The sequence below is a fragment of the Neolamprologus multifasciatus genome, chromosome 5 (assembly GCF_963576455.1).
Source record: "Neolamprologus multifasciatus chromosome 5, fNeoMul1.2, whole genome shotgun sequence".
Lineage (NCBI taxonomy): Eukaryota > Metazoa > Chordata > Actinopteri > Cichliformes > Cichlidae > Neolamprologus > Neolamprologus multifasciatus.
Window position 1 is genome coordinate 17,604,228 of NC_140443.1, and position 25,316 is coordinate 17,629,543.

Consider the following 25,316-nt stretch of genomic DNA (forward strand, 5'->3'; position numbering starts at 1 on the left):
GTGGCTCCAATGACAGTAATGACCCGCACATTTTATCACACCCTGGCTCACATGACGGAAAACATTTTTACGAACCTTATACGGACCAGTTAACTTCTTTTTAATCACTTCAGATGAGAGTTTATAGACTGAAGAATTAATATTTACCTAAATGTCATCTCTAAATGTTGAGACGTGTCAAAAACTTTATTTTAAGAGTATTATATTCTGTTTTTGAATGCACAAGATATTTTCATATACTCAATGTATATAAATGTATGTCTGTTTCTTTTTACTGATTCTTCACAGTTTCCCAATCAGACTTTAAACATATTTGTTACACTCACAGTTTTAATGTATTAAACTGAAAAGCCAACAGAAAACCATATTATAAACTTATTTTATTTCAAACTTTAAAACTTAACACATGCATGCTGTCAGTGCTCTGTACTTGACAATAGCGAGCAGAAGCTAGGCTGTATCACAGTTAAGGGGGAGGCGTGTGGAGGCTCTGCTTCCTGTGCAATGCTCAACCATAACCAGCACAACCTAACACCATGGCAGGACTTGACATGAAATGTGTGAAAAATGCATTTAGAGTCGTTTGAAATGTTAAAATTAATGCAAGATAATATCACAGAACCCTCACCTTCCTCTTACACTTTTTCACTTCTCCTGTGACCTTGCACTAGTCGGAGTGATGCAGGGAAGAAAAAGAAAGGCATCTTGTTCCACTAAAGTAGCAGTAACATACTGAATTGAGTTCCCCTCATTTATTGGACAACGCCAGGATGGTTTGCTACCAGTTCAAAATTAGCAGAAATTGGGAGATTTAACACAGCAATGACCATAAGCATAGAAGTAAATCTACTCTAGTGTATCTCTCAACCATACACTCTGAATACACTCTGAATAAAAAATGAATGCAGCCTCCAGATATGAACAGTTAAACAAGCTCAAAGTTCTTTTAATGACACATCTGGTTGTGGAAAGGAGTAGAAGTCTATGGGAAAATGACCCTTCTTTTCTTTTTCTAAAACCTCCCATATAACAATTTCCTTATTAGTCTCACTGACTAGTTTTGGGTCTTGTTTGTGACATGGTCACAATACTGGTCAGTTAAGTTGAGACTTCATAACCAGACTTCACAAATCGATACGCAGGGCTCGCAAAATTTCAAAATCCCTGGTAGCCCTTCGGGCAATGACCATAAGCATAGAAGTAAATCTACTCTAGTGTATCTCTCAACCATACACTCTGAATACACTCTGAATAAAAAATGAATGCAGCCTCCAGATATGAACAGTTAAACAAGCTCAAAGTTCTTTTAATGACACATCTGGTTGTGGAAAGGAGTAGAAGTCTATGGGAAAATGACCCTTCTTTTCTTTTTCTAAAACCTCCCATATAACAATTTCCTTATTAGTCTCACTGACTAGTTTTGGGTCTTGTTTGTGACATGGTCACAATACTGGTCAGTTAAGTTGAGACTTCATAACCAGACTTCACAAATCGATACGCAGGGCTCGCAAAATTTCAAAATCCCTGGTAGCCCTTCGGGCGGGCACTTTTCAGTTTTTGGTAGCCCAAAATAAATTTAAGTAGCCTGAATAAAAAAGAAAAGAGAACAATTTTTTTGATGTTTTGTTTCCTTTACGCAAAAAACAAGCGCAAATTCAAACGCGATTTCAATATGTCACATATTGACAGTGACTCATCGATGCCAATGGCATAATTACCCAGCTACATTGGCGAAAGAAAGCAAAAGCATGGACATATATTTTCCTTCCTATGATAGCCCGACGGGAGAAATCGCTAGCCCCGGGACGTTGGGCTAGCAAATTTGCGAGCCCTGATACGTGAAGTCATGGTGTCTTCATATATCTTTGTATACAGTCTATGCTACAAACAAAGATGATTCTCCCTTTGGAGAGGCCCAGTCAGGACCTCAGGCTAGGGTTTCATTTCAGGTTGTGTTGGATTCGTAGTGGCATTGAACACAAGTGCTTCACTTTTACTATATTCAGTTAAACTGGCTGTCTCGAGAGCAGCATCTGATCTGTGAAATAAGCCATAATAATAAATATTTGTTTTAGTTTTTCTTTGTTTTGTTTTTTTTAAACCATGTTATGAAGGAATTGTGTGTTCTGGTAATGTATTTTGTGGAAACCTTGGGTAACTGTGCTTGACAGTAGTCACTAGGGCTGTGCGATATGACCAAAATCCCATATCCCGATATTAAGACATCTATCGTCCGATAACGATATAAATCACAAAAATGTAACATTTTCTGTAAATTCTGTGAATCTCGGGCAGCTCGACCTGCGTTAAGTGTTTCCAGCTGGGCGTCGTGTACCTGGAGTCGAGTGTTTTAACCGATGCATGAAACGATACATTTTTAGACAGAAGTTGTAACGGCCGCCGTTTTCTTTGTGAGTATTTATTACACGGCGTGCTGCGGGAAAAAGCCTGTTCTAACGTTTGAGTCTAAGGTTTATTTTTTAGCACATGACGGCTCTTTTTTGCTTCTCATCCGTAAACACTCTGCATCTTTCACATGATTCAGTTTATTTTGAAAAGTCTCAACAGGATCTTGAGCTTTATTGTGAAAGGTTTATGTGGAAGAAGCGGACACGCGGTGGTTTTACCGTCGTTGTTGCTAACGACAACACATAAAAACAAACGCTTGTCTGTCTGTAATGTGGTTACATTAAATATAAGAGAAAGAGAGAACTTTAAGAAATTAATGTAGCCACTACAGTGACCATCAAAATAATGAAAAAATATTGCCGTAAACAGTTTATTTTGCGACACCACGAAACAAACGATTGTGTAAAATGAAACATAGATGTTTTTATATCGTCATCCGATATATATTGTTATATCGAACAACCCTAGTAGTCACATTAGTGTAAATCATTACCACGGGAGTCAAATATCTGAGTGGGAAGAGTGATCCATAGTGCTGATGTTTTATAGGAAAGAGTCTCCTTGGAGTGGTCTTTTCTCCGGTGTCTCCTCAGCTTTCCCTACAATCTCTACTCAACTGCAGTTTTCTCTTCCTCCTTTCTAATTCCTTATTGTCAGGCAGCGTTTTTCCCTATTCTGTCCTGTTCCCCAGAAGGTAGGTGTGTGTGTGTGTGTGTGTGTGTGTGTGTGTGTGTGTGTGTTGCTTTCTAATCACTGCAGGCCTGCTCCTCCTGGTGCCACTCAGTCTGTTCATAGAGCCGACAGCCACTTGCTGCATTTGCGCCAGATTTCATTTGGAACTCTGGACCACGCTCGCTGTGTTTTCCCTGTCAGTTAGAAAAAGCATCCGTCAGAGTGGTGTGGAAGCTCCCAGAGGGAGACAATTTATTCCTCTGTGGCTGGAAAATACAAAACTAGAGGTATCAGGGGCTTTTATATGTGATGACTAGGGACGAACCTGTATATTGTATTGGTGTAGATGCTGTTCGCTTTTTTAAACTTTTTTTTTCCTCTCTATAGTTAAACTAGAAGAAGATTGGTTGGACACTAGGGAAGACATTAAGAAAATGCATAAAAGATTGTCTGAATTATTTAGCAGTTTATTTCAGTTACCATCATAATTGTATAAATGGAAAATTAATAAGCTGAAGATTGATATCGACCAGCTCCTATCAGCTACTCTGTTATCTGCATAGGCACCGAGCACATAACTTAAATACAACTACTGTTACTATGTCTGTGTTTATACCATAGATTGTAACCTCTGAAGATTTCTGATTAGTCTTCTCTCTGGGTTTATATTTGAAGGAATACTGTTGTAGTAAGCCAGTGAATGTCTCTTTTTTTTAGTTTCTAACTAAGACAGAGCTGTGACTTCAGGCTCTATCTATCATTTATCCATACACCCTAAGACCTGCTCTCTGTTTGGACAAAGCCGATGCAGTATTTATTAATAGAAATGTTAAGGTGTCTTTCTTTGGCTGCATCAGCAAAAAGCAAGGCCATTAGGTGTGCCATTGAGAGTGTGCACAGAGTATTGTAGTAGAGTGCCTGTGCAGGTATAGTCTGTTAAGTTGCATGTATTGTGAAGACTTAATCTTGTGGTGTCATTATATTATACTTTTAACTGCTGCGTGGGCTTTCCAAATAACTGCTCAGGTTTAGTATTGATCACCTCCTCCCTGTCCCTCTGCCCAGTTATGTTTTCGTGACGACTTAATGTTTTCTGCTCACCTATGCAGAACTAAATATTGAACTGTTCTGTACAGCCTGCCTGTGCCCATGTGTCATTACGAGTGCAGTGATGCACTGAGTACTTGAGCAAGGATACAACCCCCCCCCCCCCAAACAGGGCAGGCTGTACATAGTGAATAGATGTTAAGATCATATTGGAGTCACTTGTCTTCAAAGGCAAGTCAGAAGTATTTGAACCTTCCAGAAAAGCAAGGACACAAGTCATTTCAATGTGTTTGTGCTTTGAAGTGGGTGTGGGTTAGCAGTTTTCCAGCCTGTAGTTCTCCTGCTTGGTCAGGTCTCTTCGGACATTTACGCATCAAATACCAAGTGTTGTGATGTAAAGCAAAGCTGGCACAAAATAGAGGTATTTCCTCACATCACACTGAGCTCTCCAGGCCTCAAACTTGATTTGATTTATTTGTCTTTGGTTTCTAGAGGGAGAGCCGGGATGGACTGAGAACAATAAAAATCTAGTTTCATATTTCTACTGCAGTGTTCTTCACTGTGCTCCTGGTTCACTGCAGCATGTTCTCTCCCTGCAGTGCTAACAAATGCTTCATTACAGGTTCACAGGCCCAAGTTAGCTGCGCAGTCCCTTTGCCAACTAACCTCACAGTATTGTGCTCATTCTTCTCATATTCACAGATGGTCTGAAAACCTGACTTGTGTTTGTAGTGAATAGTATCTCTGTGGGAGCTTATGTAGCACTATGCTTTCATATTGGGGATAGACTACAAGTCAGCACAAAGGAACGGAAATGTTGAGCTGAGACATACAAAGTGCTGATTCATTTTCATGCTGTAAGTGATAAAAGCAGCCTGGCACTATATGTCTCATGCTGTACAATAGCAGGTAGTGGCAGGTACATAATTGACTTCATGGAGATAATCCACAGCTAATTTTTGTTCAGTTACAGCAGTGAAAGCATAATAATCAATCTTATTTTTGCTTTTTGTTGTTTTATTGTTACCTGTGTTTGACCAAAGTGTTTGCGTTGGCCAATGCCAGTGAAAAACAGTAATTGACTTTTGCTGGAAATAAAAACGAACACCATATATAGTATCAAAACTGAGGTTTGATAGAATTCAAGTCTTAAAGATTATAGCTTGAGTGTATAACGCCCTATATTAGACAGTTGCCTCTAAACTGTAATCTATTTAGGCCCAGTCACAGCAGCTGATGATGGGCATGGCTTAAAATTTAACCATAACATGTGAGAAATGTCTGCGTGGACAACAGCTGCAGCTGTCCTAGAATTTAATGACTCCTGACAGCAGGGCTCTCAGTTGCTCTTTTAGCTTCTTTTAACTGGGGGGAGGAGGATTTGTATCAGAAGTTTGCTGTATAAATAGGCTATTTATGCAAATTGCCTTAGCTATTTTTTTTCCCCCCTCCTAGTTGGCAGGCAGTGACCTGCACTGTTTCTGTAATCAAGGGCCCTCCACAGCTTAACAGAGAGGAGGCCATTTATTAAATCATAAACTGTCTTTCTGATGATGAGGGTAAAGATGATACACTAGCACGGATTCACATCTTTAATATGGGTTTGACTTTCATCCTTTGATGCATGTCGTTGAAGAAGAAGAGGAAATTCCATCTGAATCCTCTTTGTAGCCTGCCGGAGAACAAGGTTAGGTTAGTTTTTCTCTCTCTCTCTGCCTGACTGATCTCCCATGTAGGATATCCCCGGCAGTTCTCGTCTGTTAGCCTGTCTCCCTCTTCCGCAGCCATCTGCTCGGTTCTGTGTATGTGTGTGTGTTTTCTGCAGCTGTCAACATACTAGACAGGACTATACTGTGCTTTCCAGGCCAGCAATGCCTGCCTGCTTGCCTTGCTCACGTAAGCCCCGTCTCAAGAGGGAGTTCACTTAGGCTGGCTGTAGGTGGATTTATGGATGGAAAGCATGAAGAGCTGCCTTTTGTGACTCAATTTTGCATTTTGTTTGGAAAAGACTGGTGTATGAGGCCAGCTTAAGAGAGGCTATGTAAATAGATGTCTGTCACAAGAGGCATCATCTCTCATTTCAGTCTCAAGTCTCTAACCACAACCTCTCTCCATATTTTAGCATTAGCAGATTTTTGTAACCAGTGCTAAAATAAATATTTACCAGTTTAAAAAACATTTAACTCTTAATTGTTCTAAGCAGAAGAGGATGGATGATTGGAATACTTCATTTCTCTGGAAGTCATTTTTTTGGCCTCTTTTACATCATGTTTGGGCTGAACATAACACGGAAGCTTCTACGTCAAGTCTGAGCACTTTAACAAGCAATAATAAAATTATTCTCAAATCTGTCAATCTGTCAGTTTTCTGCAAAACATAGATTGTGGCGGTAGTTCTGGTTCTACCCAGAGTGGTAGGAGGAACTCAAACGAGTAATCCACAACTTGTCAAAATAAAATAATTTTTAAACTGCATTGTTGTGTTATCTTAGTAAGGCCTCATAAATAAATACACATAAAAATGTGTAATTTATTTATATTTTGTGTCTGAAAGCAGAAAAATATTGGCTAATATCATCAGATATTGGCATCAGTGATAAAAATCCTGGTTTGGTCAGCCTGTATTTGAAACTAGCTGTGAGACTCACTGAGCAACTCACAGTAAGATACTATGATGATACTTTGCAATAGCAGTGGTATCACGAGACACTTATTGTGTGATAGTCAGTATAGGCCCCAAAAGTATTGTAATACATCACAGTATTTGTTTAAAAAAATAAATAATTAGTACTTTTGCCTTTTTTATGTATTTATTTGCTACAGTGTCTGTGTTTGTGTGCATTACCATTATCTTTCAGCTGTAATATATGAATTCATATAATTACCTCTGTGATTAGCTTCCCATGCTGTTTGCTATTTGCCACTGAGAGTTTCTTCTTCACCATGGGTTGCTTAATTTAATTTGATCACCATCAGGGGTTATGAAATATTTCTTAATAATTTTATTTTGTGTTTTGTCAAAATGACAGGGAAATTTGCCTCGAGTCCTTGTTTGTTTAAAAAGAAACATCCATACTGTCGCGGCAATGTATTTAATAAATATTGCACAAGGAAACCATAAGACATATTCCCGTATCAATAGTCTGTCCCACCACTGTTGTAAACATGCATTTGGAAAACACATAACTATTGATGCTTCAGGCAGTGTTGAGATCACCTGAAACACTGCATCAGAAAAGCAAGGGGCTGCGTTGGTGTGGGTGTGTTGCTGCTTGCTACAGGGCACCACTGAAAAGATAAAATACAAACTAGGAAGTCTGTTTTGTGTGTTCATAATGCACATTGATTCCTTTGTTTCAAATGTACTTGGCATAAGCAGGAATTTTATCAGGAGCGTATTAGAGTTTGAAGATTGTAGAGAGGACTTGACAGCAATCGTAGTAAATACTTCCAGACTTTGTCATACCCACAGTTTCTTTGCTTTTCTAATCTCGCATGTTACAACAAGAGCCATCTGGGAAATTGGACAGTTTTTCTGCAATATCACCTCCTTTTTTCTCCTTTAACACTCTTTCCTTGTCTGTAGTTTTAATCTGCAAAGTGCACCTTGGCCCATTAGTGCAGCAAATCTGAGCCCTCTAACTTGAGCCTGGATGAGTCTGTAGTGTACCGCATTGCTGCAGTCAGCAGCAGCATCCTCTCCAACTGCAGCTCTCTACAGGCATCTCTGAGAGACTGGTGCATTGCTCTACAATCTGCTACAGTCGCACAGTAAAAGTATTTTCTTAATGGGTTTAATATATAATAACCAACTACATAAAACTACAAGTCAAACCTCTGATCCTTATTTCTGCTCCCATGTTAATTGAACAAAGCAAAGCATGGTAATTTCTGTTCCACTCTTCTATCACATCACTTCACAAATGTTTGTTTTGTGACGTAATGTAGCTTGCAATTGCTTTACATTAAAATTTGGAGGCTTAACCAGACAGTGGTATCCTGATCTAAACTAGAAAACCTACCAACTGTCTGAACAACTGTTACACAGCAGGTATGCATGAGTTCTGTGCTATTGTTATGATTGTTACTTTAATTGTGTCTGAGTGGATCAGATCACTGATGTCTTCAGCATGCATTATATCCTGTCCTCGGTGTTAGAGATTTGATTACTGCTGTAATTTCCTGTCTTCTCATATTGTAATTGACAATGATGACTGTGTTGCGATGTAGCATTTGTCATAGATTTGAAAAATCTGAAATGCTGCATTAATTGTGATGCTTGCTTTAAAGGTTAACTGAATTACGAATGTTTTGCTCTTGTCTTAATGGGCATTTGCTATTTGTGCTTGTATACAGGTCAGACTCCTAGAATGGAGCATTGTTTTCATTAATTTTTGATTGGGTTTGACTGGATTCATTGTTACAGTAAGAGTTATGGCCAGTAAGATATGAGTGCTTTGACGATGATGATGTTCCTACATGGAGCTATTGTTCTTTCCCTTTCTAACCATTAAAACAATATGATTTCTGTTTATTATTTCATATAAACTCCAAACTACTCTCAAAGAATTCTGAGAATTACATAAGCTGTTTGCTGTAAAGGTTAGAGTGGAAAAACTGAAAAACTCTTACTTCTCCACATAGTGCAACATATAATGTGCAATAATATATTCTTAAATAATGTTTTTGTCCTAAGCTTGTCAAATATTGCAAAATATAAGACTGTAATAGCATCAGAGTGGCTTTTTACAAATTCTTTTTATCTTCAACCTTGCTGGTAAACTTAAATGTTGATCATCATCTTACATGCAACATTATTCATTGTATTTATTGGCTGTCAATCCGAGTCAATGGGGTTGTGTGCAAAACAATGTGTCCTCTGATCCACATCAGTGAGAGATGATGATCCCCAAGGACTTTGCTGTGCTGTTTAGTAAATCTACTGTCATGAGTTTTGCCCATCAGGGTCATGCCATCATCATCATCATCATCCGATAGCTGGAATGACCTGTGATCCACTGTGTCATGATTGAAATGAATGGGCAGGGAGTGTTAAATGCGTCCTTGTGAACATGGGACATGTATTCGCTGCCTGGGAAATTGATGGGAGGAGAAAGTCACCTTCACGTTATCATTACGATGTCCGTTACGAGCCCTGAGTCACGTGAGTGCAGCCACTGGTGAAATAGGGTAACGTGAGGTTCTCCGCTCACAGCTCTGTCAGGGTGACATAGATGCTTCCTCCTCTATGCCCCTCTTATGTCCCACAGAAAACTGGGTTAAAACATCAGTGCCGCTCCTCTTCATCACAGACTATGATGTCAATGTGAAATACTTTCTTGTTTTTAACTTATGGTAATGGCTGTTAATTTCAATGTGTGTATACATAACAACCCACCCAGGCTTTGCCCAGCTCGCTTGTTACAGACCTCTTTACAGCAATAGCCTGCTTTTCCAACAGACATGTGAATTATTCATAGAATCAAGTTGCTCTAAGCAGTGAATCAGCTGTGGTTTGCTGTAGAGAACACTCAAATGTACAATACGAAGCAGGTTGATGAACTAAGGAGTTAGTGTGTGTGCATCTCGTTTTCTCGGCCTTAGTTTTTACTGTATTTTATCAAAGGACTAGAACCCCTAACCTTGCTCAAGATCTCTGTTAGGATATTCACTTTGTATCACTGAGCTGGAGGAAAATAAAGAGGTTAAATTGGTCTGGTGGTTTATTCATTCAGCTCATGTTTACAGAATGAGGACATGACTCCATCTAGTGGTGTAGTTGAGAAGAAATCCTGTGAAAATTGGAGGTGTCAGGCTTACCCAGCTACTTTCGTTAAGATTCTTGTTTTACTTAATACAGGATGTTTTCTAGGTTTGGGTTCAAAGTGTAAGCAAAAGTGGCACATTTACTTGGCATGGGATAGTTGGGGCAAATCGGATCTGGAGAGGTGTTTATTCGTGACTACGTTTTTACCTCCGATACACCAACCAGCTTCAGCGCTCAACTGAGGTACTAATTGGATCATTCAAGGTCATTATCCAGTTATACGTGCTGCTGCTGTTCTGGGAGGGCTTGTGTGCCTTTGTTTAATTAACCTTTTTCCTCCTGATTCTTTCAGGGGTGTGGTTTCAGATAAAATCTATTTGACCTCATACAGTCTTTTAATGTGGGTGCTCAAACAAGTGTAATAGGCTTCTGTAGCTGGAAATGTGTCAGTGAATGTGACATGTTGTGGATTATGTGTTTTATTTAGTGTACACAACCCAAGCATGCGGTTCTTATATTCCTCTATTCAGGGGAAAATAAAATGAACTGCAGTGTTGCAGATAGGGAGGGTATTCTGTATAGTCCATCAGTTGTATGCCACAGCGCACATCATTTCCTTTTATCAATGTTGGCATGTTTCTCTGACACTGACAGGCAAAACAATAACATCAAAATCAGGGCAGTGGCGCTATTGCATATTTGAGTCACATGCAACTCTTTTCTTTTCTGTTCGGTTTCTTAAATGTGTTCAGACACAGAGATAACAAAAGACTTGTATTGAGGCTGAAAAACTGTCTAGGCCATCTTTTTTTTTTTCCATATAGATAATTGGTCTATAAGGGAGCCGACTAAGAATAAGGCCAGTTACTGGCATTACTATCGCTAAAAGAGTGCCAGTTTTGTAGTTCATTTTCTGATTAGAAAACCTAAAGTTTTCTGAATTGTGTGCTTCAATTTAAACATGCAACGGATATCTGAAACATTTGAATTGCTGAGATGAAGTCTCAGTCTGATGTGATGGCTTTACAGTTAAATGAGGGTGGGATTTTATTTATTTATGTTTGTTTTTTTTATTACCATTCTAATGTTGACAAAAAGCTTGTCAATAACCAGTGCACATGCTTGCTCTCTTTCAGAGGCACTGAGAAGTGATAGACCCTGTGGTCCCTGTGAAAGAACTCCACCCCCGGCAGGTTGGCCACATCCCCCTTCCCTCCTGCCTCCATGTATCCTGAATCTACCACAGACTCCCCCGCTCGCCTCTCCCTTCGACAGACTGGCTCACCGGGCATGATCTACAGGTAACACAAACAGACAGATGCAAACACATTTTGTCACGTGTAAGTTCATGTTTGTCAGTCAAATTAAGTGTATGAATTAGTATAGGTTTGTGAAGCCCCAGGATGAGTGGTTTCACTCTTGCCATCTGGCTATTTTAAAATCAGGTGTGATGGAGGGGGCGGAACTGAGAGTCAAGCTACTTGCTCATTTTCTTCTTGTTAATCGCAAGTTAGCTAGGGCTTGGGTAATTCTTCTTTCTGACACAAAGAATGAACAGTTTTACCAAAATGGACAGTGTTTCAGTTAGTATGACCCAAAATTAGTCACTTCTATAGGACTGGAAATCTTTTTGCAAACACAGATATCGCCTATGGTGGTTATTAGGAAAAATGCAGGTTTAAGGCACTGCTTTCTTTAAAATCTGTAGCCTGTGTTGTTGTTACCGAGATAGTAAGTACACAAACTGTCCCCCATTTCACATGCATGTACACAGTTACCAGTATTTCCAGTTCGGAAGTTTACATACACTCATCATGGACATGAGTTTTAATGATTTCTTTGAACTGTTCTCTTCCGAAGGTGGAAGGAGTGTACAGCATACATTTTAAATTGACTTTAAAAGGCAAGAGTTAGGTGCATTTTGGATTTTAATTTAATCCACACAGGGTCAAAAGTATAACTACACCCCCACTAATGTTTGGTTATATGTCCCATAGGAGCCAAACACCTTTGGTAGCCTTCGACAAGCTTCTAGCATATTTCTGGCTCGCTACGCTCAGCAAGCTAACATTAACCATCTGGAGCTTAGTCAGCTCAGTCCTATTGAAAATTTGTGGACTACAAATACTACTACTGATGTGGCTATAGTTCAGGCGGTAGAACAACTAATCAGAGGATTGGTGTTTCAATCCCTGTCTGCTCCAGTCTGCGTGCCAAAATATCCTTGGGCATGATAATAAGTTATTAAGTTGCTCTCCGATGCAACCACAGATACCAAATATTGTCCAGTCAAGGAGCAACTTGCTAAACAGTGGGGATGTATTCATGACCCTGTATGTGTACTTTTGACCCTGTGTGGATTAGAGAAAATCCAAAATATTTTCAGACTTGTGCACCCACTTCTTCTTCTTTTTTCTTTTTTTCTTTTTAAGTCATTAAAGATGTAAGCCTGAACAGTCTTTCCACCATGGTAAGAGAACAATTCAAAGAAATCATCAAAACCCCAAATGACCAAACATTCATGCCCAGCATGAGTGTATGTAAACTTTTTATGACAACTGTATAATATACGTGTGCATATATAACCTTTTACTGTTCTCTAAAAATGGCTTGTACACCTCAGAGAACAAATGGAAATGGATTCAGTGTTCGCTATCATGCTCTGCTAAAGTGAAATGGACCCCTAATTTGTGCTATAGGGTAGACACATTGCGCACACACACACACACACACACACACACACACACACACACACACACACACATACACACATAATTTATATATATCTGTGTATCTTTTATTTTAAAGTAATTTTAATCTAAAAATCTACATACTGCTAATGGAGAGATGTCAAACTGTCTTTCATTGGTCTTGTAACAGTGTAACAATAAAGATCTATTCTATTCTATTCTACTCTAATGGACTAAGTTGTGCGTTATCATGTACTATGGAACTTCACCAGCAAGTGGCGCCAAATACTCAATACTCTGTGTGAATTTATCATTGCATTCATTATGAACTGATAGGATGCAGGAGCTGTAATATTCTGCGATCTGCACAGCACAGAAGTTAAAGAGCACTTTTTGGATTCATGTAATGGAACAGTGGAAGTGGATGAGAGGAAATCTTTACCTACCATTTTTATCTTTACTGAGTTTAACTGTGGTCTCTAACTAGCGCAGCTGTGCCTTTGAGCTTTTCACCTGTACTAGCTCACGTCCACAGTTTCACAATCATCAATAAGAGTCACTGCGTAAGTATTGCATTTGACTAAACTAATGGCTTAAAATGGAGCAATAACTTCAGCTGCATTATTAGTGTTGCTTTATTTCTGATGATAGATGTAAAGTAATACCATGGTTACAGTGATGAAATATTGATAGCACATCACCTAACTATATATTTTTTACTAAACGGTGTTTATTTTTCATCAGTACTTGTTTAATATGAACTTGCACAACAAAACAAAATGTACATGGTTTTTCAGCGTTATGTAGTCATGTAGATTAAGCAAACACATTCATTATGCAGGAATGCATATGAATGCTTCCATATAGCTCCCAACAAACAATGATTTATGATTTTAAAACTGGTGAAGGGTTACTGTGTAATTACTACTTTGCCTAAATAACTAAATTGTAATATATACTAATCAAAAATGGTAAATGGCCTGTATTTGTGTAGCGCTTTACTTAGTCCATTTGGACCCCAAAGCGCTTTACACATTCAGTCATCCACCCATTCACACACTGGTGATGGCAAGCTACATTGTAGCCACAGCTGCCCTGGCGCGCACTGACAGAGGTGCCACCAGGCCCTCTGACCACCACCAGTAGGCAACGGGTGAAGTGTCTTGCCCAAGGACACAACGGCCGAGACTGTCGGAGCCAGGGTTCGAACCGGCAAACTTCTGATTACAAGACGAACTGCTAACTCTTGAGCCACGATTGCCCCGCAATAAAAAATGCTTCTAGTTCAGTCGTTTCATAAAACTATAGTGTGTGTTAGGGTTTTTTTGGTTTGTTTTTTTCCCCTGGTACTTGTTGGGAACAGTTTATTTCAAGGTGTAAGTCATGTTGCCTGGACTCAAAAGAAAATAAAGCATTAAGTATTGTATGTGTACATTGCTACAGTATGAATTTGTTATGATGTTTTATGTTTTGTTCTCGAACTCGCATAAATAACGTCATCTCAATTTGAGTGTTATACATTATCTATATGCATATCCTCATTGAGCCAACATATAGAACAAACAATGTATTGGGAAAGCTCCTTATAATGCAGTATTTTATTTTTCTCCCTCATAACTTTTGCGTACTTTTCTTCCCTCTCTGGCTAACACTCAACACCATCTTAGTGTCTGCATCTAACTCTTTGCCACTGCTAACACTACTTTCCTTTCCTGCTTTTATTAACTAAAGCTTTCCTTTTTCCTCCTTTCCCTTGCTATCTTCAGCGCTCGTTATGGGAGCCCCAAACGACAGCTGCAGTTCTACAGGTACCTTTGTGTGTCTGACATTATTTTATTCTCTTATGTGTGCAGTGTAAATGGGTTTTTTTCTTAGTTTACTATAATATTAACCTTGCTGCAGAGACTTGCTGTTCTGATATTTAAAACCATACACCCATCCTCTGCAGTAGATAACACTTATCATCTACTATTTAGCTGGCAGTGCACTATCCAGCTTAAACCTGATAGGGGTGGTGATGGATTTCTTTGCAAGGTTGCGCATAAAACCTTTGAATCGACAATACTGGTCTTGAGTTTGTCTTTTTTTTTTCTTTTCCTTTCTTTTTTTTTTCTCTCAGCAGTGACACCCACAGTCTCACTTCTGAAGCTTCAACATACAATTCCGAAGTTTGTTTTACTGCCTTTTTTTTTCCTCTTTACTTTGTGCACAACATAATTTTTCCATCCATACTCTTCAACCTCTTTTGGACCCTTGAGAGCTGAACATGATGCGCCTTAGTCTAAAAAACACACGCTATAGATGCAGAGATGATGGTATTTGGTACTCACTCCGACAGTAGTGAGGTTTTAGATGGTCAGTCTTCAGGCTGCTTTACTGTAGGATCATATTTTATGGTCTCATATCAGGCCATATTCTGCTGATCCAGTTATAAAAACCCCTGACTATGTGGATGTGCTTGTAATGAGCTCACTATCGGATTTTTATCTTGGCGCCTTCTACATTTCTGTCCTTTTAAAGTGCAAATGGTCCCTCTAGCTGTTCCCCTGGCCTATGTGAGGGTATTGATTAAGCCCCCCCCCATCTTCATTTGTCGATCACTCTGACAGCCAAACGGCCTTATGCTGGGAAAGAAAGTTTCATTCCTGTCAGTAATCTCAACATTGTAGCACACAAACTGCAGGACTGGGACCATGATGGCTAGTACACCTTCTACAGTGGTACAGATGCGCTCTGCTACTTTTATTGCTGGAACCCAGAATATCCACATTCATAAGGTCACGGAATAGTTTTATGGAAATAATGTGACTTTCATAGTCACAGTTAAGATCTCAACCCAGTTGAATACCTATTTGAGATTTTGGAACAATATCTAAGTCTTCACTGTTGTCATCGAAACCTCAAATTAGGTCATATTTTGTTGGCACTCCATCCTTTGTGCACAGCTACAGAAACTTGAAGAGGCAATGCCAAGGCACATTAAAACTGTTGTGGCAGCATTTGGGACCCCTCACTGAGAAATTTATGCTGGGGGTTCCTTTAATTGTCACGTTTCTGTAGTCATATAATAACAATTCTGCTACACACAATTGATGCTGTTGATTAATATAGCTGTCAAAAACTTCCTTGTATCCACTGGTGCATGACTGCTCTGTTTTAATGTGTCAAAACTTTCTTCATTTCAAGCACAAGCTCTACTTTGTGTATACTGTTTGCATCTATTATATGACTTAGCCAGTCCAGAGCTGCACTATGATTATATACTGAACATGCCTTTTGTTAATGCAGCAAAACTGAAAAAGATCTGTCTTGTTTTAAACCATTTGACAGTGTTTAGCAGACTGAGTTCTTTCCTGGTAAAGCTAAAGATGGTTGACTGAAAGAGAGAAAATGTAAATGTATAGTAAATGTTTAATTTAAGTATGCATTACAGACGTTCTAAGAATATGTGCTATTCAGATTTGTAACTGGAGTTCAATGATTTATTTATTTATTTATTTTATGAATTTTTAGTGACCTTTTTAGTTTGATAAATGAAGTTGGATAATGTGTTACTTGTAAGATCCTTTCAAATGATATGTCATGTGCATATGAAAAATAGCAATATACATTCCATCCCCGGGGCACTTCACGTTTAAAGAAACCAAACACAGTTATACATTAATGCTAAATAAAGAAAATGTCGTGTAGTGTTCAGGAGTCCATGCTCTAGTAAAAACGATCTGTTCCTCATTAGTAGTACTTACTTATAGTATTACTTATAGTACTGTAGTGATTGTATGAAAACTTCCATATACAGATATGAGCCCCCCCCCCCTCGAGGTAAAACTGCTGCTTGGCTTCCAAAGTCATCATCTTCAGTGGTGTCACTCATCTTATCTTTCAAGTCATTATGCCAAAGTAGCTCAGCAGGTAGATGGGTTCATAGTGACTTTTTCAGAAAAATGTGTGAATACACAGTACAGAAAGAATGCATCCAGAGGCATATACATATTTTCCCAGCATATTGATGTGGATTACTTGTGTTTGCCACAATTGTGTGTGTTAAAATTGAACTTTAGACCTAAAATTTCATGTTCCCTTGTTCTTTGTAAGGCAGACACAGATATCATTGTTTAGTTCTGTGTGCAGGCGGTCATTATAGTCTAGCACCCTCTAATTTTGCCTTTGGACTCAGCACAAGGCTACTGAGATGTAGAGAGATACTGCAAGGGTCCTTAACTGGTGTGGTTTTCATAAAGCCTTTGTTAGAGAGTACTTGAACATGCCCGGTGGTTTGTTCTTTTCTGTGCATACACATATAGTCTGTGTTTGCGTGTGTGTGTGTGTTTTGTGTGTGTGCAACACTCAGCCACTCATTACTGTCCAGCTCTTAGTATTCTTTCCTGTGGAACAACAATCAGAGGCTTTTAGTGCAAAAGCTTTGGTGAATAATTCAGGGCTGATATTATTTGCTGCGGTGAGCAGAAACAAGACGGGCCACTAAACGACATAAATGGATTTCTTCTATGAGATCTCACAGGGAGGGGAAGAGGAGAGGTGTTGGTTGCAGTGATAGACGAAGGTCCAAATGGTGAGGGGAGGGATGCACTCGCTTATTCACTAATTGGTTTAGACGTTTCCTAGTAAGACACTCCCAGTTTGGGTGGACCTGCTCCATCGCTGTCTGCAGTGTGTGTTTATAAGAGCAGACTGGCACTCCATAACCTCGCTCATGAGCCGACCTTCAAGAAATCGGGTGAGTTTGAGGAAAGATTTGCACTCATGATCACACGAGAGCGTGTGTGTTCTGTTTGTGAGGGGTTCGTGGACTGAAGAGTGTGTGGGTGTGTGGATGCATGCTGCCTAGCCTGAATTGTCTTCCTATATTTATGTCTTAGTAGTTTAAACCAGTAGTTTAAGGGAAGAGCCCGAGATATCATAATGGTGTCAACAATTTGACATTTAAAAAAAAAAAAACTATATCAAAATCTCACTTATTGTTGATTTTGAGTTTGTCGATGATTAGTTGGTTTTATTAAGTTTGTTGTATATGGTGTGAGATTATTGCTTAAAAATTTTTAATTTTAGAATGAGGTTTTGTTCTTTGCGCCAAAGTGTGTCCAGATGCAAGGAAGCTACTCTTCAAGTGTATTTGTCAGTGAAATGTGATTTTTGTGGGGGTAACAAATAAAGTACAATGACTTAGACAGAATGTAGTTAAGGATACAGAAAAGATCAGTTTGTAGTGTTGTAGGTTTTATTTAGTGTTTATTTATTTGTCCTATTAAATGTCACTAAATTACTTTTTTTTTAGCCTTTTTTAAAAAAAAACCAAAAACAAAACGTATTTCAGCACCCATTTATTTGCCACGTCGCTGTTTTGTGTATATTTAGTGTTGTTTCCTGCTTTCAGACCTATGTAGCAATAATGTTCATATAAAATTTCAGTCTGACAATGTGATACGTGGCTTTTACTGAGAAAAACTGCTTTGTGGTCATTGCTGACTGGTGCATTTGGCATTAAGTTACATTCTTGTAGTGATAGTGGACTTGATGCAGTGCTGCCCCCTGTTGATTAATTTCAGCATAATATTTTTCTTTAAGATCTGAATGATGCAGCAGTTGAATGGAGGATGAGGAAGGAGGACTGTGTATTTCCAAGGGGAGCAGAGTTGCCTTAAACTAATCTCAAGCACCTTCAATGAATCCCAGCCTTATTCAGAATCTGTGGCATGTGTATATTCTGCAGTTGTTTCAAGTTTTTTTTTTTTACATTTTATTCCAGTCCTGATCCTCTGCTTACACCTATTTTCAGGGATGTGCTCAACTTTATTGTGGGCTATTTAGAAAGCTTGGCTCTCCTTAATAGTCTTGCAAGAAGTTGGAGAAGGAATGTGCCCCCTCCTGTTGCTTGGTGCATGTTTAAATGCTTCCTCTTTTGCAGAGAGCATGTGCCCTCTTGCGTCCTGCTCCTTAATCACCAGCAAGTCACCTGAATGCTCCCTGTGTAACCCTGCCATTGTAAACCTGTCAGGGGAGGGTGGTGCTGGCTATGTTGTGCGACTCTGATTACAGGATGCATGGCCGTGTGCTGCCCCAAGCAGGAGTTCTGTTTTTTTTATGGGAGCAGGTGCTATTTAAGGAGGTGGCTGTCCCCTGTCGGGCCTTGCCAGCTTCGTCCGTTTCACTACTTTATTCTTCTCTGCACGAGTTGCCTCAGCATCAGAAGGAGGAGGCGAAGGAGGGAGGGGTGGCATGTTTGCGGGAGGGTACACCAGTGCCCCCCGGGGGGTTCCCGGCAGGCGCAAGTCCAGTTACTGTCCTCCTGAAAACCTGCAGATCACCAAACCGCCAGCGGCAGGCAGCGGTGTTCGGAAGAGCAGCAGCAGCGGCAGTGGCAAGATGCTGTCTATGTCATACAGCGAGAGCATCCGGAGCGGGATCAACCGCTACCACTCGGACCAAGGGTTGAATCAGCCACCAGTCAGGCCCACTGATCAGGCCGAGCTGCAGAGACTCCGGGAACAGAGGGTCGCCGCTCAGATTAAGAACATGGAAGACTTCCTGAAGATGAATGGCCTTGCCCTGGAGGAGTGTGTGTCCTATCAGACAGGCATGAAGTACAGGTAAGAGAGAAGCAGAGCTTGAGAGGGACTGAGATACTCACCAGACTGGGACAGTGGTGGGTGCTGAGAAGCTGCAGGTAATGGCAGCTTTGCAGCTGGAATAGACAGATCAGGTGTGTGTCTATGTGTGTGTGAACTTATAGCTGCTAGTGGTTCTGTCGAAGTTTTTTAACTAGACAAATGAATTTCTGTCACCACAAACGTATATGCCTTTAGAAAGTGTTTATCTGCCACTTCTTTGTCAGTAGCAGCACAGTGTTGCTGTGTCCTCTGGTCAGGCTGCATTCATGCAAAGGTACTGGGGCTCAGGTTTTATTTTAATAATCTAGGTCGGTGGCATATTTGCCCAACTGCATGGGAAGGACAGACTGCTCCGTAAGGAGTTACCTGCCCCCTTAAAATCTCACTCGGACTTCCTTTTCCTTCCCCTTGATCACATATATTTTTGCCTTCTTCTTCTGCTAATCATTCCTGGTGATTGTGCAGAGAACTCTGCCTCACAAGCCAAACATGAATAAGTAACTACTTCAAGTGTGTTCAAAGTTACATGGAGTTGCCAATTCTGCCCTTTTTAATATTTGATTTGACATTGTGTATTTGTTTTGGCTTGGGTAAAATGTATTAAATTGCAGGTTTAAATGTTTATAGAGTAATAATATTACCTTAGTGTGTTTCAGTGTGAAGTGACAACTGCCTTCTTGGCATGAGGACAACAATGCTGATTTCAAATTCAATTTAAAATTTCCATGCTGGCCCTAATCTAAACAATTTAAACCTTCTGTGGTATATGAAAAATCCATCCTACATCACAAAAGCTTTAAATATTAATATATATATGGTACCATGCAAAATATTATCAGATTATCAACAACACTGTATGCAGGCCTTGTAACACAAATGTTGATATTTGTCACTGTTGGTCCGCAGACTGACAAAAGCAGAAGGCCATGAATTAAATTTTAGAAATATTTTTATTTTTTGTTTCTAAAGTGTAAGCTTACTTATTTAAGCACTTCTAAAAGCTGTAACAGGAAGAGGAAAAAAAAGAGTTTGAACCATTCGCTCCTTTTGTTCGTGCCGTCTGCAGAGTGACAGAAAACAATTTTCTGGACTGTTGGGCTGACAGCAGCCGGTTTAGCGGCTGTTGTGTTGGCTAATATGGCCTGTTAAGCTGATGATGCTTTGTCGCGGACACGGATAGGTTTCATCACACTCAGGCATGGCTGCTGTTGTTTTTGACTCTGACCAGTGACTATGCCTGGCTGCTGTTACCGTGCCTGGGGTGAGCAGGTTTTACTGTCGTCTTCAGGTAGTGTTGTATGTCACTATATCTGGCATGTTACCTTGGCTGTAGTTACCTCCGTGTTGTGTAAAACTCAGTCACTGATCCATGACAGGCTTAGCCGCAGCTTTGCGAGGATGCATGTAGACAGGGAGTTTAGTCATGCAGACGGCGTGTGCAAGTCTTTGAGTATCAGGATTAAAGAACATCGGTACTGATTGTAAGTTGTAGCATTACTATATGAGTTGTTGTTGTTTTTATTATTTATATTGTGTGCAGTCCAGAAGTCTTGAAATATATCTGTGGGATCTATTTATTTGTGCTGTTGTATTGAATCAATATGAATGGTTAAACAGGATCTCAGTAGACAGAGGAAATCCTGCCAGAATACTGTGTTTCTTGTACTGTGATCTCCTGCAATTCCTGTAATTAGGAGTGTAATTGGGTCAGCAAGTACACACAACCTCTGACTCAAACTCATCATTATTTCAGGTGTGTGGCCAAGAAGGCAGGCCAGCATTGCAACTGCATCACAGTTAAACTGTTCTTACGCTTAACTTTCTGACATCTGTACACACGAACCCTCTTCACGCAGTCGAATGCTAATGAAGGATGGATTGTTTTTCATCACAAGACAAGGGTGGGGTTGTTTTTTCCCCAGCTTTAAATTACTTTAACAAATATCTATGGTCTTAATCAATAGACTATTAATGTTCAAATATCCTTACTGACAGTAATGAACTACTGTTCATCTTGATTATGGGGATTTCCTCAAAGTTGTCAATATTGTGCATTTCAACTTAAGGAAAAGGGTTACTCCATTTCCATTATGTTGCCCTTGAAACGAAATACTACCACTCAGCAGGCCCATTTGGACACCGGAAAACTTTCCCTAGCGTTCATGTCCTCGGACTGAGAGCCAACCAGTGGGAAAAGGAGCCAGCTTGAGTTCAGTGAGGCGAGACAGGAAGCCTGTGTATATGGAGCTATATGGAGGTTCACTGGATGAGTATAGATTTCTGGAGTGACTTAATACTAATGGACATAGTAATGACATCCACTGGGGGTTCATACCTGAGAGTAACTGTTTCTTGATGTACAGTAAACCTTTCTGATTTAATATGGAGGATAATTTTTTTCACCTTTTTTTGTTGTGAGTTACAACAGTTTGATTGAATTGGTTGGATAAAAATGCTGCGCTACATGTTATTTTATTAATGCCGCATTGAACACTTTTTGGCCACCAGAGGGCAGACTGACATCAAAGCTGATAAAAGTGTAGCAGTGTAGCAAAAGTGTAGATTTGGCAGATTTAAAATTTCTTAGGTGAATGTTTGTCTGTAGTTTCTCTTAGGAAAACTGCTTATAAATGCCAAACTTAAGTCTCCCACTTATCTATTTTTTTCTATCTACTACTGTGACCAGATAGACTAAAGCCACACTAAGTCAACCACTTCAGCAGTAATGCAATGCAATTCTAGAAATGAAGGGGGGGAAATCCAGCTTCACTAATGAGCAGTTTAAGTGTTTGGTTTAAAGATGATTTTTATGCAACTCTTTGAATTTGAGCATTACAGAAGTTTTTTGAAAGGAAAAAAAACAAGAATTGTATTTTTGTGTATATCAAATTTCTCCCATCGTTGGAAAAAATTGAAAAGCAGATCTCGGTGTAGTCATTGCTGTCTACCTCAGTCATGTAAAAACACTCTTATAGATGTTTTGTTAATAGCAACAGATACCCACTAGGTGGTGGAGATGTTCCACTTTCATAGTGAAATTGAACAGTAGCACAGATGCCTCTCATTGCACTTGATGTTATAATTCAGTCACTGAGTACAGTGAGAGCATCACTGTTTGCACTCCTACACTGCTGAACATTATGTCCAGCTAATGTCTGTTTAAAAAAATGTTTAAGCATAGCTTGGTATTAAAACCAGAACAACAGATAACTAAAGCAATTTAAAAAGCCAGCCTGTGATGAGGTATATCACAGTGCTGGCAGTAATGGTAATTTCTTTTCTTTTGCCTCAAAGCATTATAAACCATTTATTTTTGATATCCAAACATTTGTGTCTCATTCTTAACCCACACACTCACTTATTTTCCTCTCATGCACATGCACAAACCTTTTTGGTGATCAAAAGGCAAATCTGCACAGAGGCAGTCTAAACGCTTATTTTTGTTCTCAATTTCAGGGCATTGCGGCATGTGTATCAGCCCGGGCATCTGTGACGTTTTTCTTCAGGCAATCCCCTACTCAAGTTCTAAATTTAGCAACAGGCTCGTATCCACAGCTGCAGCTGGAGGGAGATGAACAGGCTGAAGATTAACCTGTTCATCAACTGTTTTACCCTCAAGCACGCTGCCTCACACACTCAATTCTTTGATGAGGGTCATGCTACAGTCACACGGATAGGAGATGTTGTTTCGGTACTTGGAGTGATATGGATTTGGTTTCCAGTAGTGACCTCTCCAGTTCCTCTTTGAGCTATGCCCAGCTAGCCTAGTCTGACAGCTTGTCAAAATGTTCTAGTCAGAGATATAGCGTGGGCACAAGAAGTGAGAATGCCGGGGATTACACAATTCTCTTTTGCTTTGATTCATGTTATATTTTCATTTAATAGTCATTTATAGCAGCAAAACTCAGCTAAAGACCATAACTTGTGACATGTTAGTACATTATGTTTTTTTGAATATCTGGTATTGAAAGTTCTTCATTTAATAATACCATATTGCAACACAGTAAGGTCATCATATGGATTTACAGCATTGCAGCTATCTAGTATGTAGGCTGTCGTAGATAATTATTCTTCTGTCTGCTAATAACTGATATACTTTGTCTGTATAGATCCAACACGGGTAACCAGCTGGTATTGAAAGACTTTGAGTGATTTATGCCACAACATAATGAGCTACTTTTATAGAATTACGAGCAGAATAAAAAGTTACCTCTATCAATAAAGGGAACAGCTGTGACCCAGGATATGGACTGTGACCACGAATTGAAAGGTCAGTGGGTCAGTCCCCACATGTTCAGTCTGAATGTCAATGCGTCCTCAAAATATTGAAGCCCCTGTTGTCATTTGTTTGCGAGTGTGTAGTGTGAGAATAGAAGATAGTCCTGTGTGAATGTGGCTCGCTGTGTAAAGCACCATAGAATAGCTCTGTATAAAAGCTGTCAGTTTGAACTTTGATGTTTGTCAAGAGCAGCCTTAAATTAAGTAAGTGCAAGCCTTATCATTACCCAGTTGGACAATATTACTTTTATATAACCTCTCTAGTTATTCACTATTTGTTAGAACATGTTTTGAATTGTTATTACAAGCAGGATTATTTTGACTGATTCTTTTCTAGTTGAGTACTCTTTCGTTCCTAATAACACCGCCCCGTTACTGTTACTATTCTGCAATTTAAATGGTAGGAACCGCCTGACATCTGTGGCCCTCCTCCATCATACTTAGCTGGAAACCTTGCAAATGTGTTGTTTTTAATATTTAGTGATTATGTTCTCCGTTCACATTGCTCTTTCTCCGCTATTTTGTGTCCTAACTATCTCAGCAAAAGTGTTTTTGCATTTGTGTTAAAGCTGCCAGGATTAGTAAAAACCAAGTAGTGACAAGACATAGTCCTCATGGTTTTAGACACTTTAGGATGTAGGATGTAGTCATTTTGCATCCTTTTAAAAAATTAAGAACAATATTTAGCACACAAATCCTAAACTGTTAAATTTCATATCTAAATAAAATGTTCTCATAGGACCACGACCGTTTCTTCCTGGTAAATCTCTCACTCCAGGTCCATAGGCAGCTGGAATAATGATGGGTATAAGACTTAACATTTAGTAAGTGTTACACACATATTTTTGTGTGCCTCTATGGTTTGGAAATGCTTAACCAAAAAAATTTTTCATTCAAAGGGTACCCTATCCTAGTAAAGACTGAAAGTTCACTGAAGCTTTTAGGACATTTCTGTGGTTTTGCGGTTGCTGCAACTTTAATGCATGGGGACATTTTCTGTTTCACGCCTGACTGACTTTTCAGAAACGCAGCAAAACTGGGTCCTCATTTGCAGGTGTTGCGGTATTATAAAATGTAAATCTCAGCTTTGACAAAATTGTCAGCTTACTTTGTGTTTAATTAAACCTTCAGAGCACATTTCTTTGTGTTGCTTTATGCTAGGACACTTCCAGGCCTTTTCCACATATTTGTCATGGTTGTAGTAGCTAAAGGTATGTGACTGTGCTTTGCTCTGTTGGTTTGTCTTTTGCTTTTTAGAACAGTTATTTAGTTTCTATATCCACTGCTGCCTTAGTCTACTTATTAAAGCCTATGGATTTGTAGTTTACCTCAGAATCTTGTAATTGTTCTTGTTTTCTGCTGATAATATTTAACATTTGTGCATATTGCGAGCTATCATGCACTATATTTTTAGTTTATTTTTATAGACTGAGCTCTCGGGCAGAGAAAGGTTTGGCCTCTCAGGATGCCGAGATTGGGGATTTACTAACAACTGTCTGATAATATTATACTGCTTTATGTTCTAGGGATACAGCCCATTCAGGGTCAGCAAATCAGCAGCCAAGAATAAAATACAAACCATCTGTTTCATAAGCTCGGTTTAACTCCTCAGCATTTGTGTGACAGGACCATCAAAAGCTTAACTTTGAGTGGCATTTGCTCGAAAGCGATGGTCTTTGTTGGTCTTAAGATCTGTGGATTTTCAGAGATGTCACAGTGCTCGTAGATAACTTAACTTAAAATGGGTCCCCAGTCGCAGTCTGTTTTGCATTTTATATGTCAGTGGATTTTGTGATATAATTTCAATGCACGTGTTAAATACATA

At 39.4% G+C, this 25,316-nt stretch overlaps 1 protein-coding gene across 4 annotated transcripts in view; it reads left to right on the forward strand.

The window, feature by feature from the left end:
• The window catches only part of kcnab2a (potassium voltage-gated channel subfamily A regulatory beta subunit 2a), an 87,440-nt gene that overhangs the window by 21,311 nt on the left and 40,813 nt on the right, over positions 1-25,316 (forward strand). For 2 of the 4 annotated variants that reach the window (XM_085159034.1, XM_085159035.1), the window contains exons 2-3: positions 11,031-11,195; positions 14,351-14,392. In XM_085159034.1, the coding sequence (XP_085015160.1) occupies positions 11,119-11,195; positions 14,351-14,392 (119 nt within the window). In that variant the 5' untranslated portion in view covers positions 11,031-11,118. Of the gene's footprint in view, positions 1-11,030; positions 11,196-14,350; positions 14,393-14,419; positions 19,193-25,316 lie in introns of those variants that run through there. The other 2 variants (XM_085159036.1, XM_085159032.1) reach the window with 2 other exon arrangements.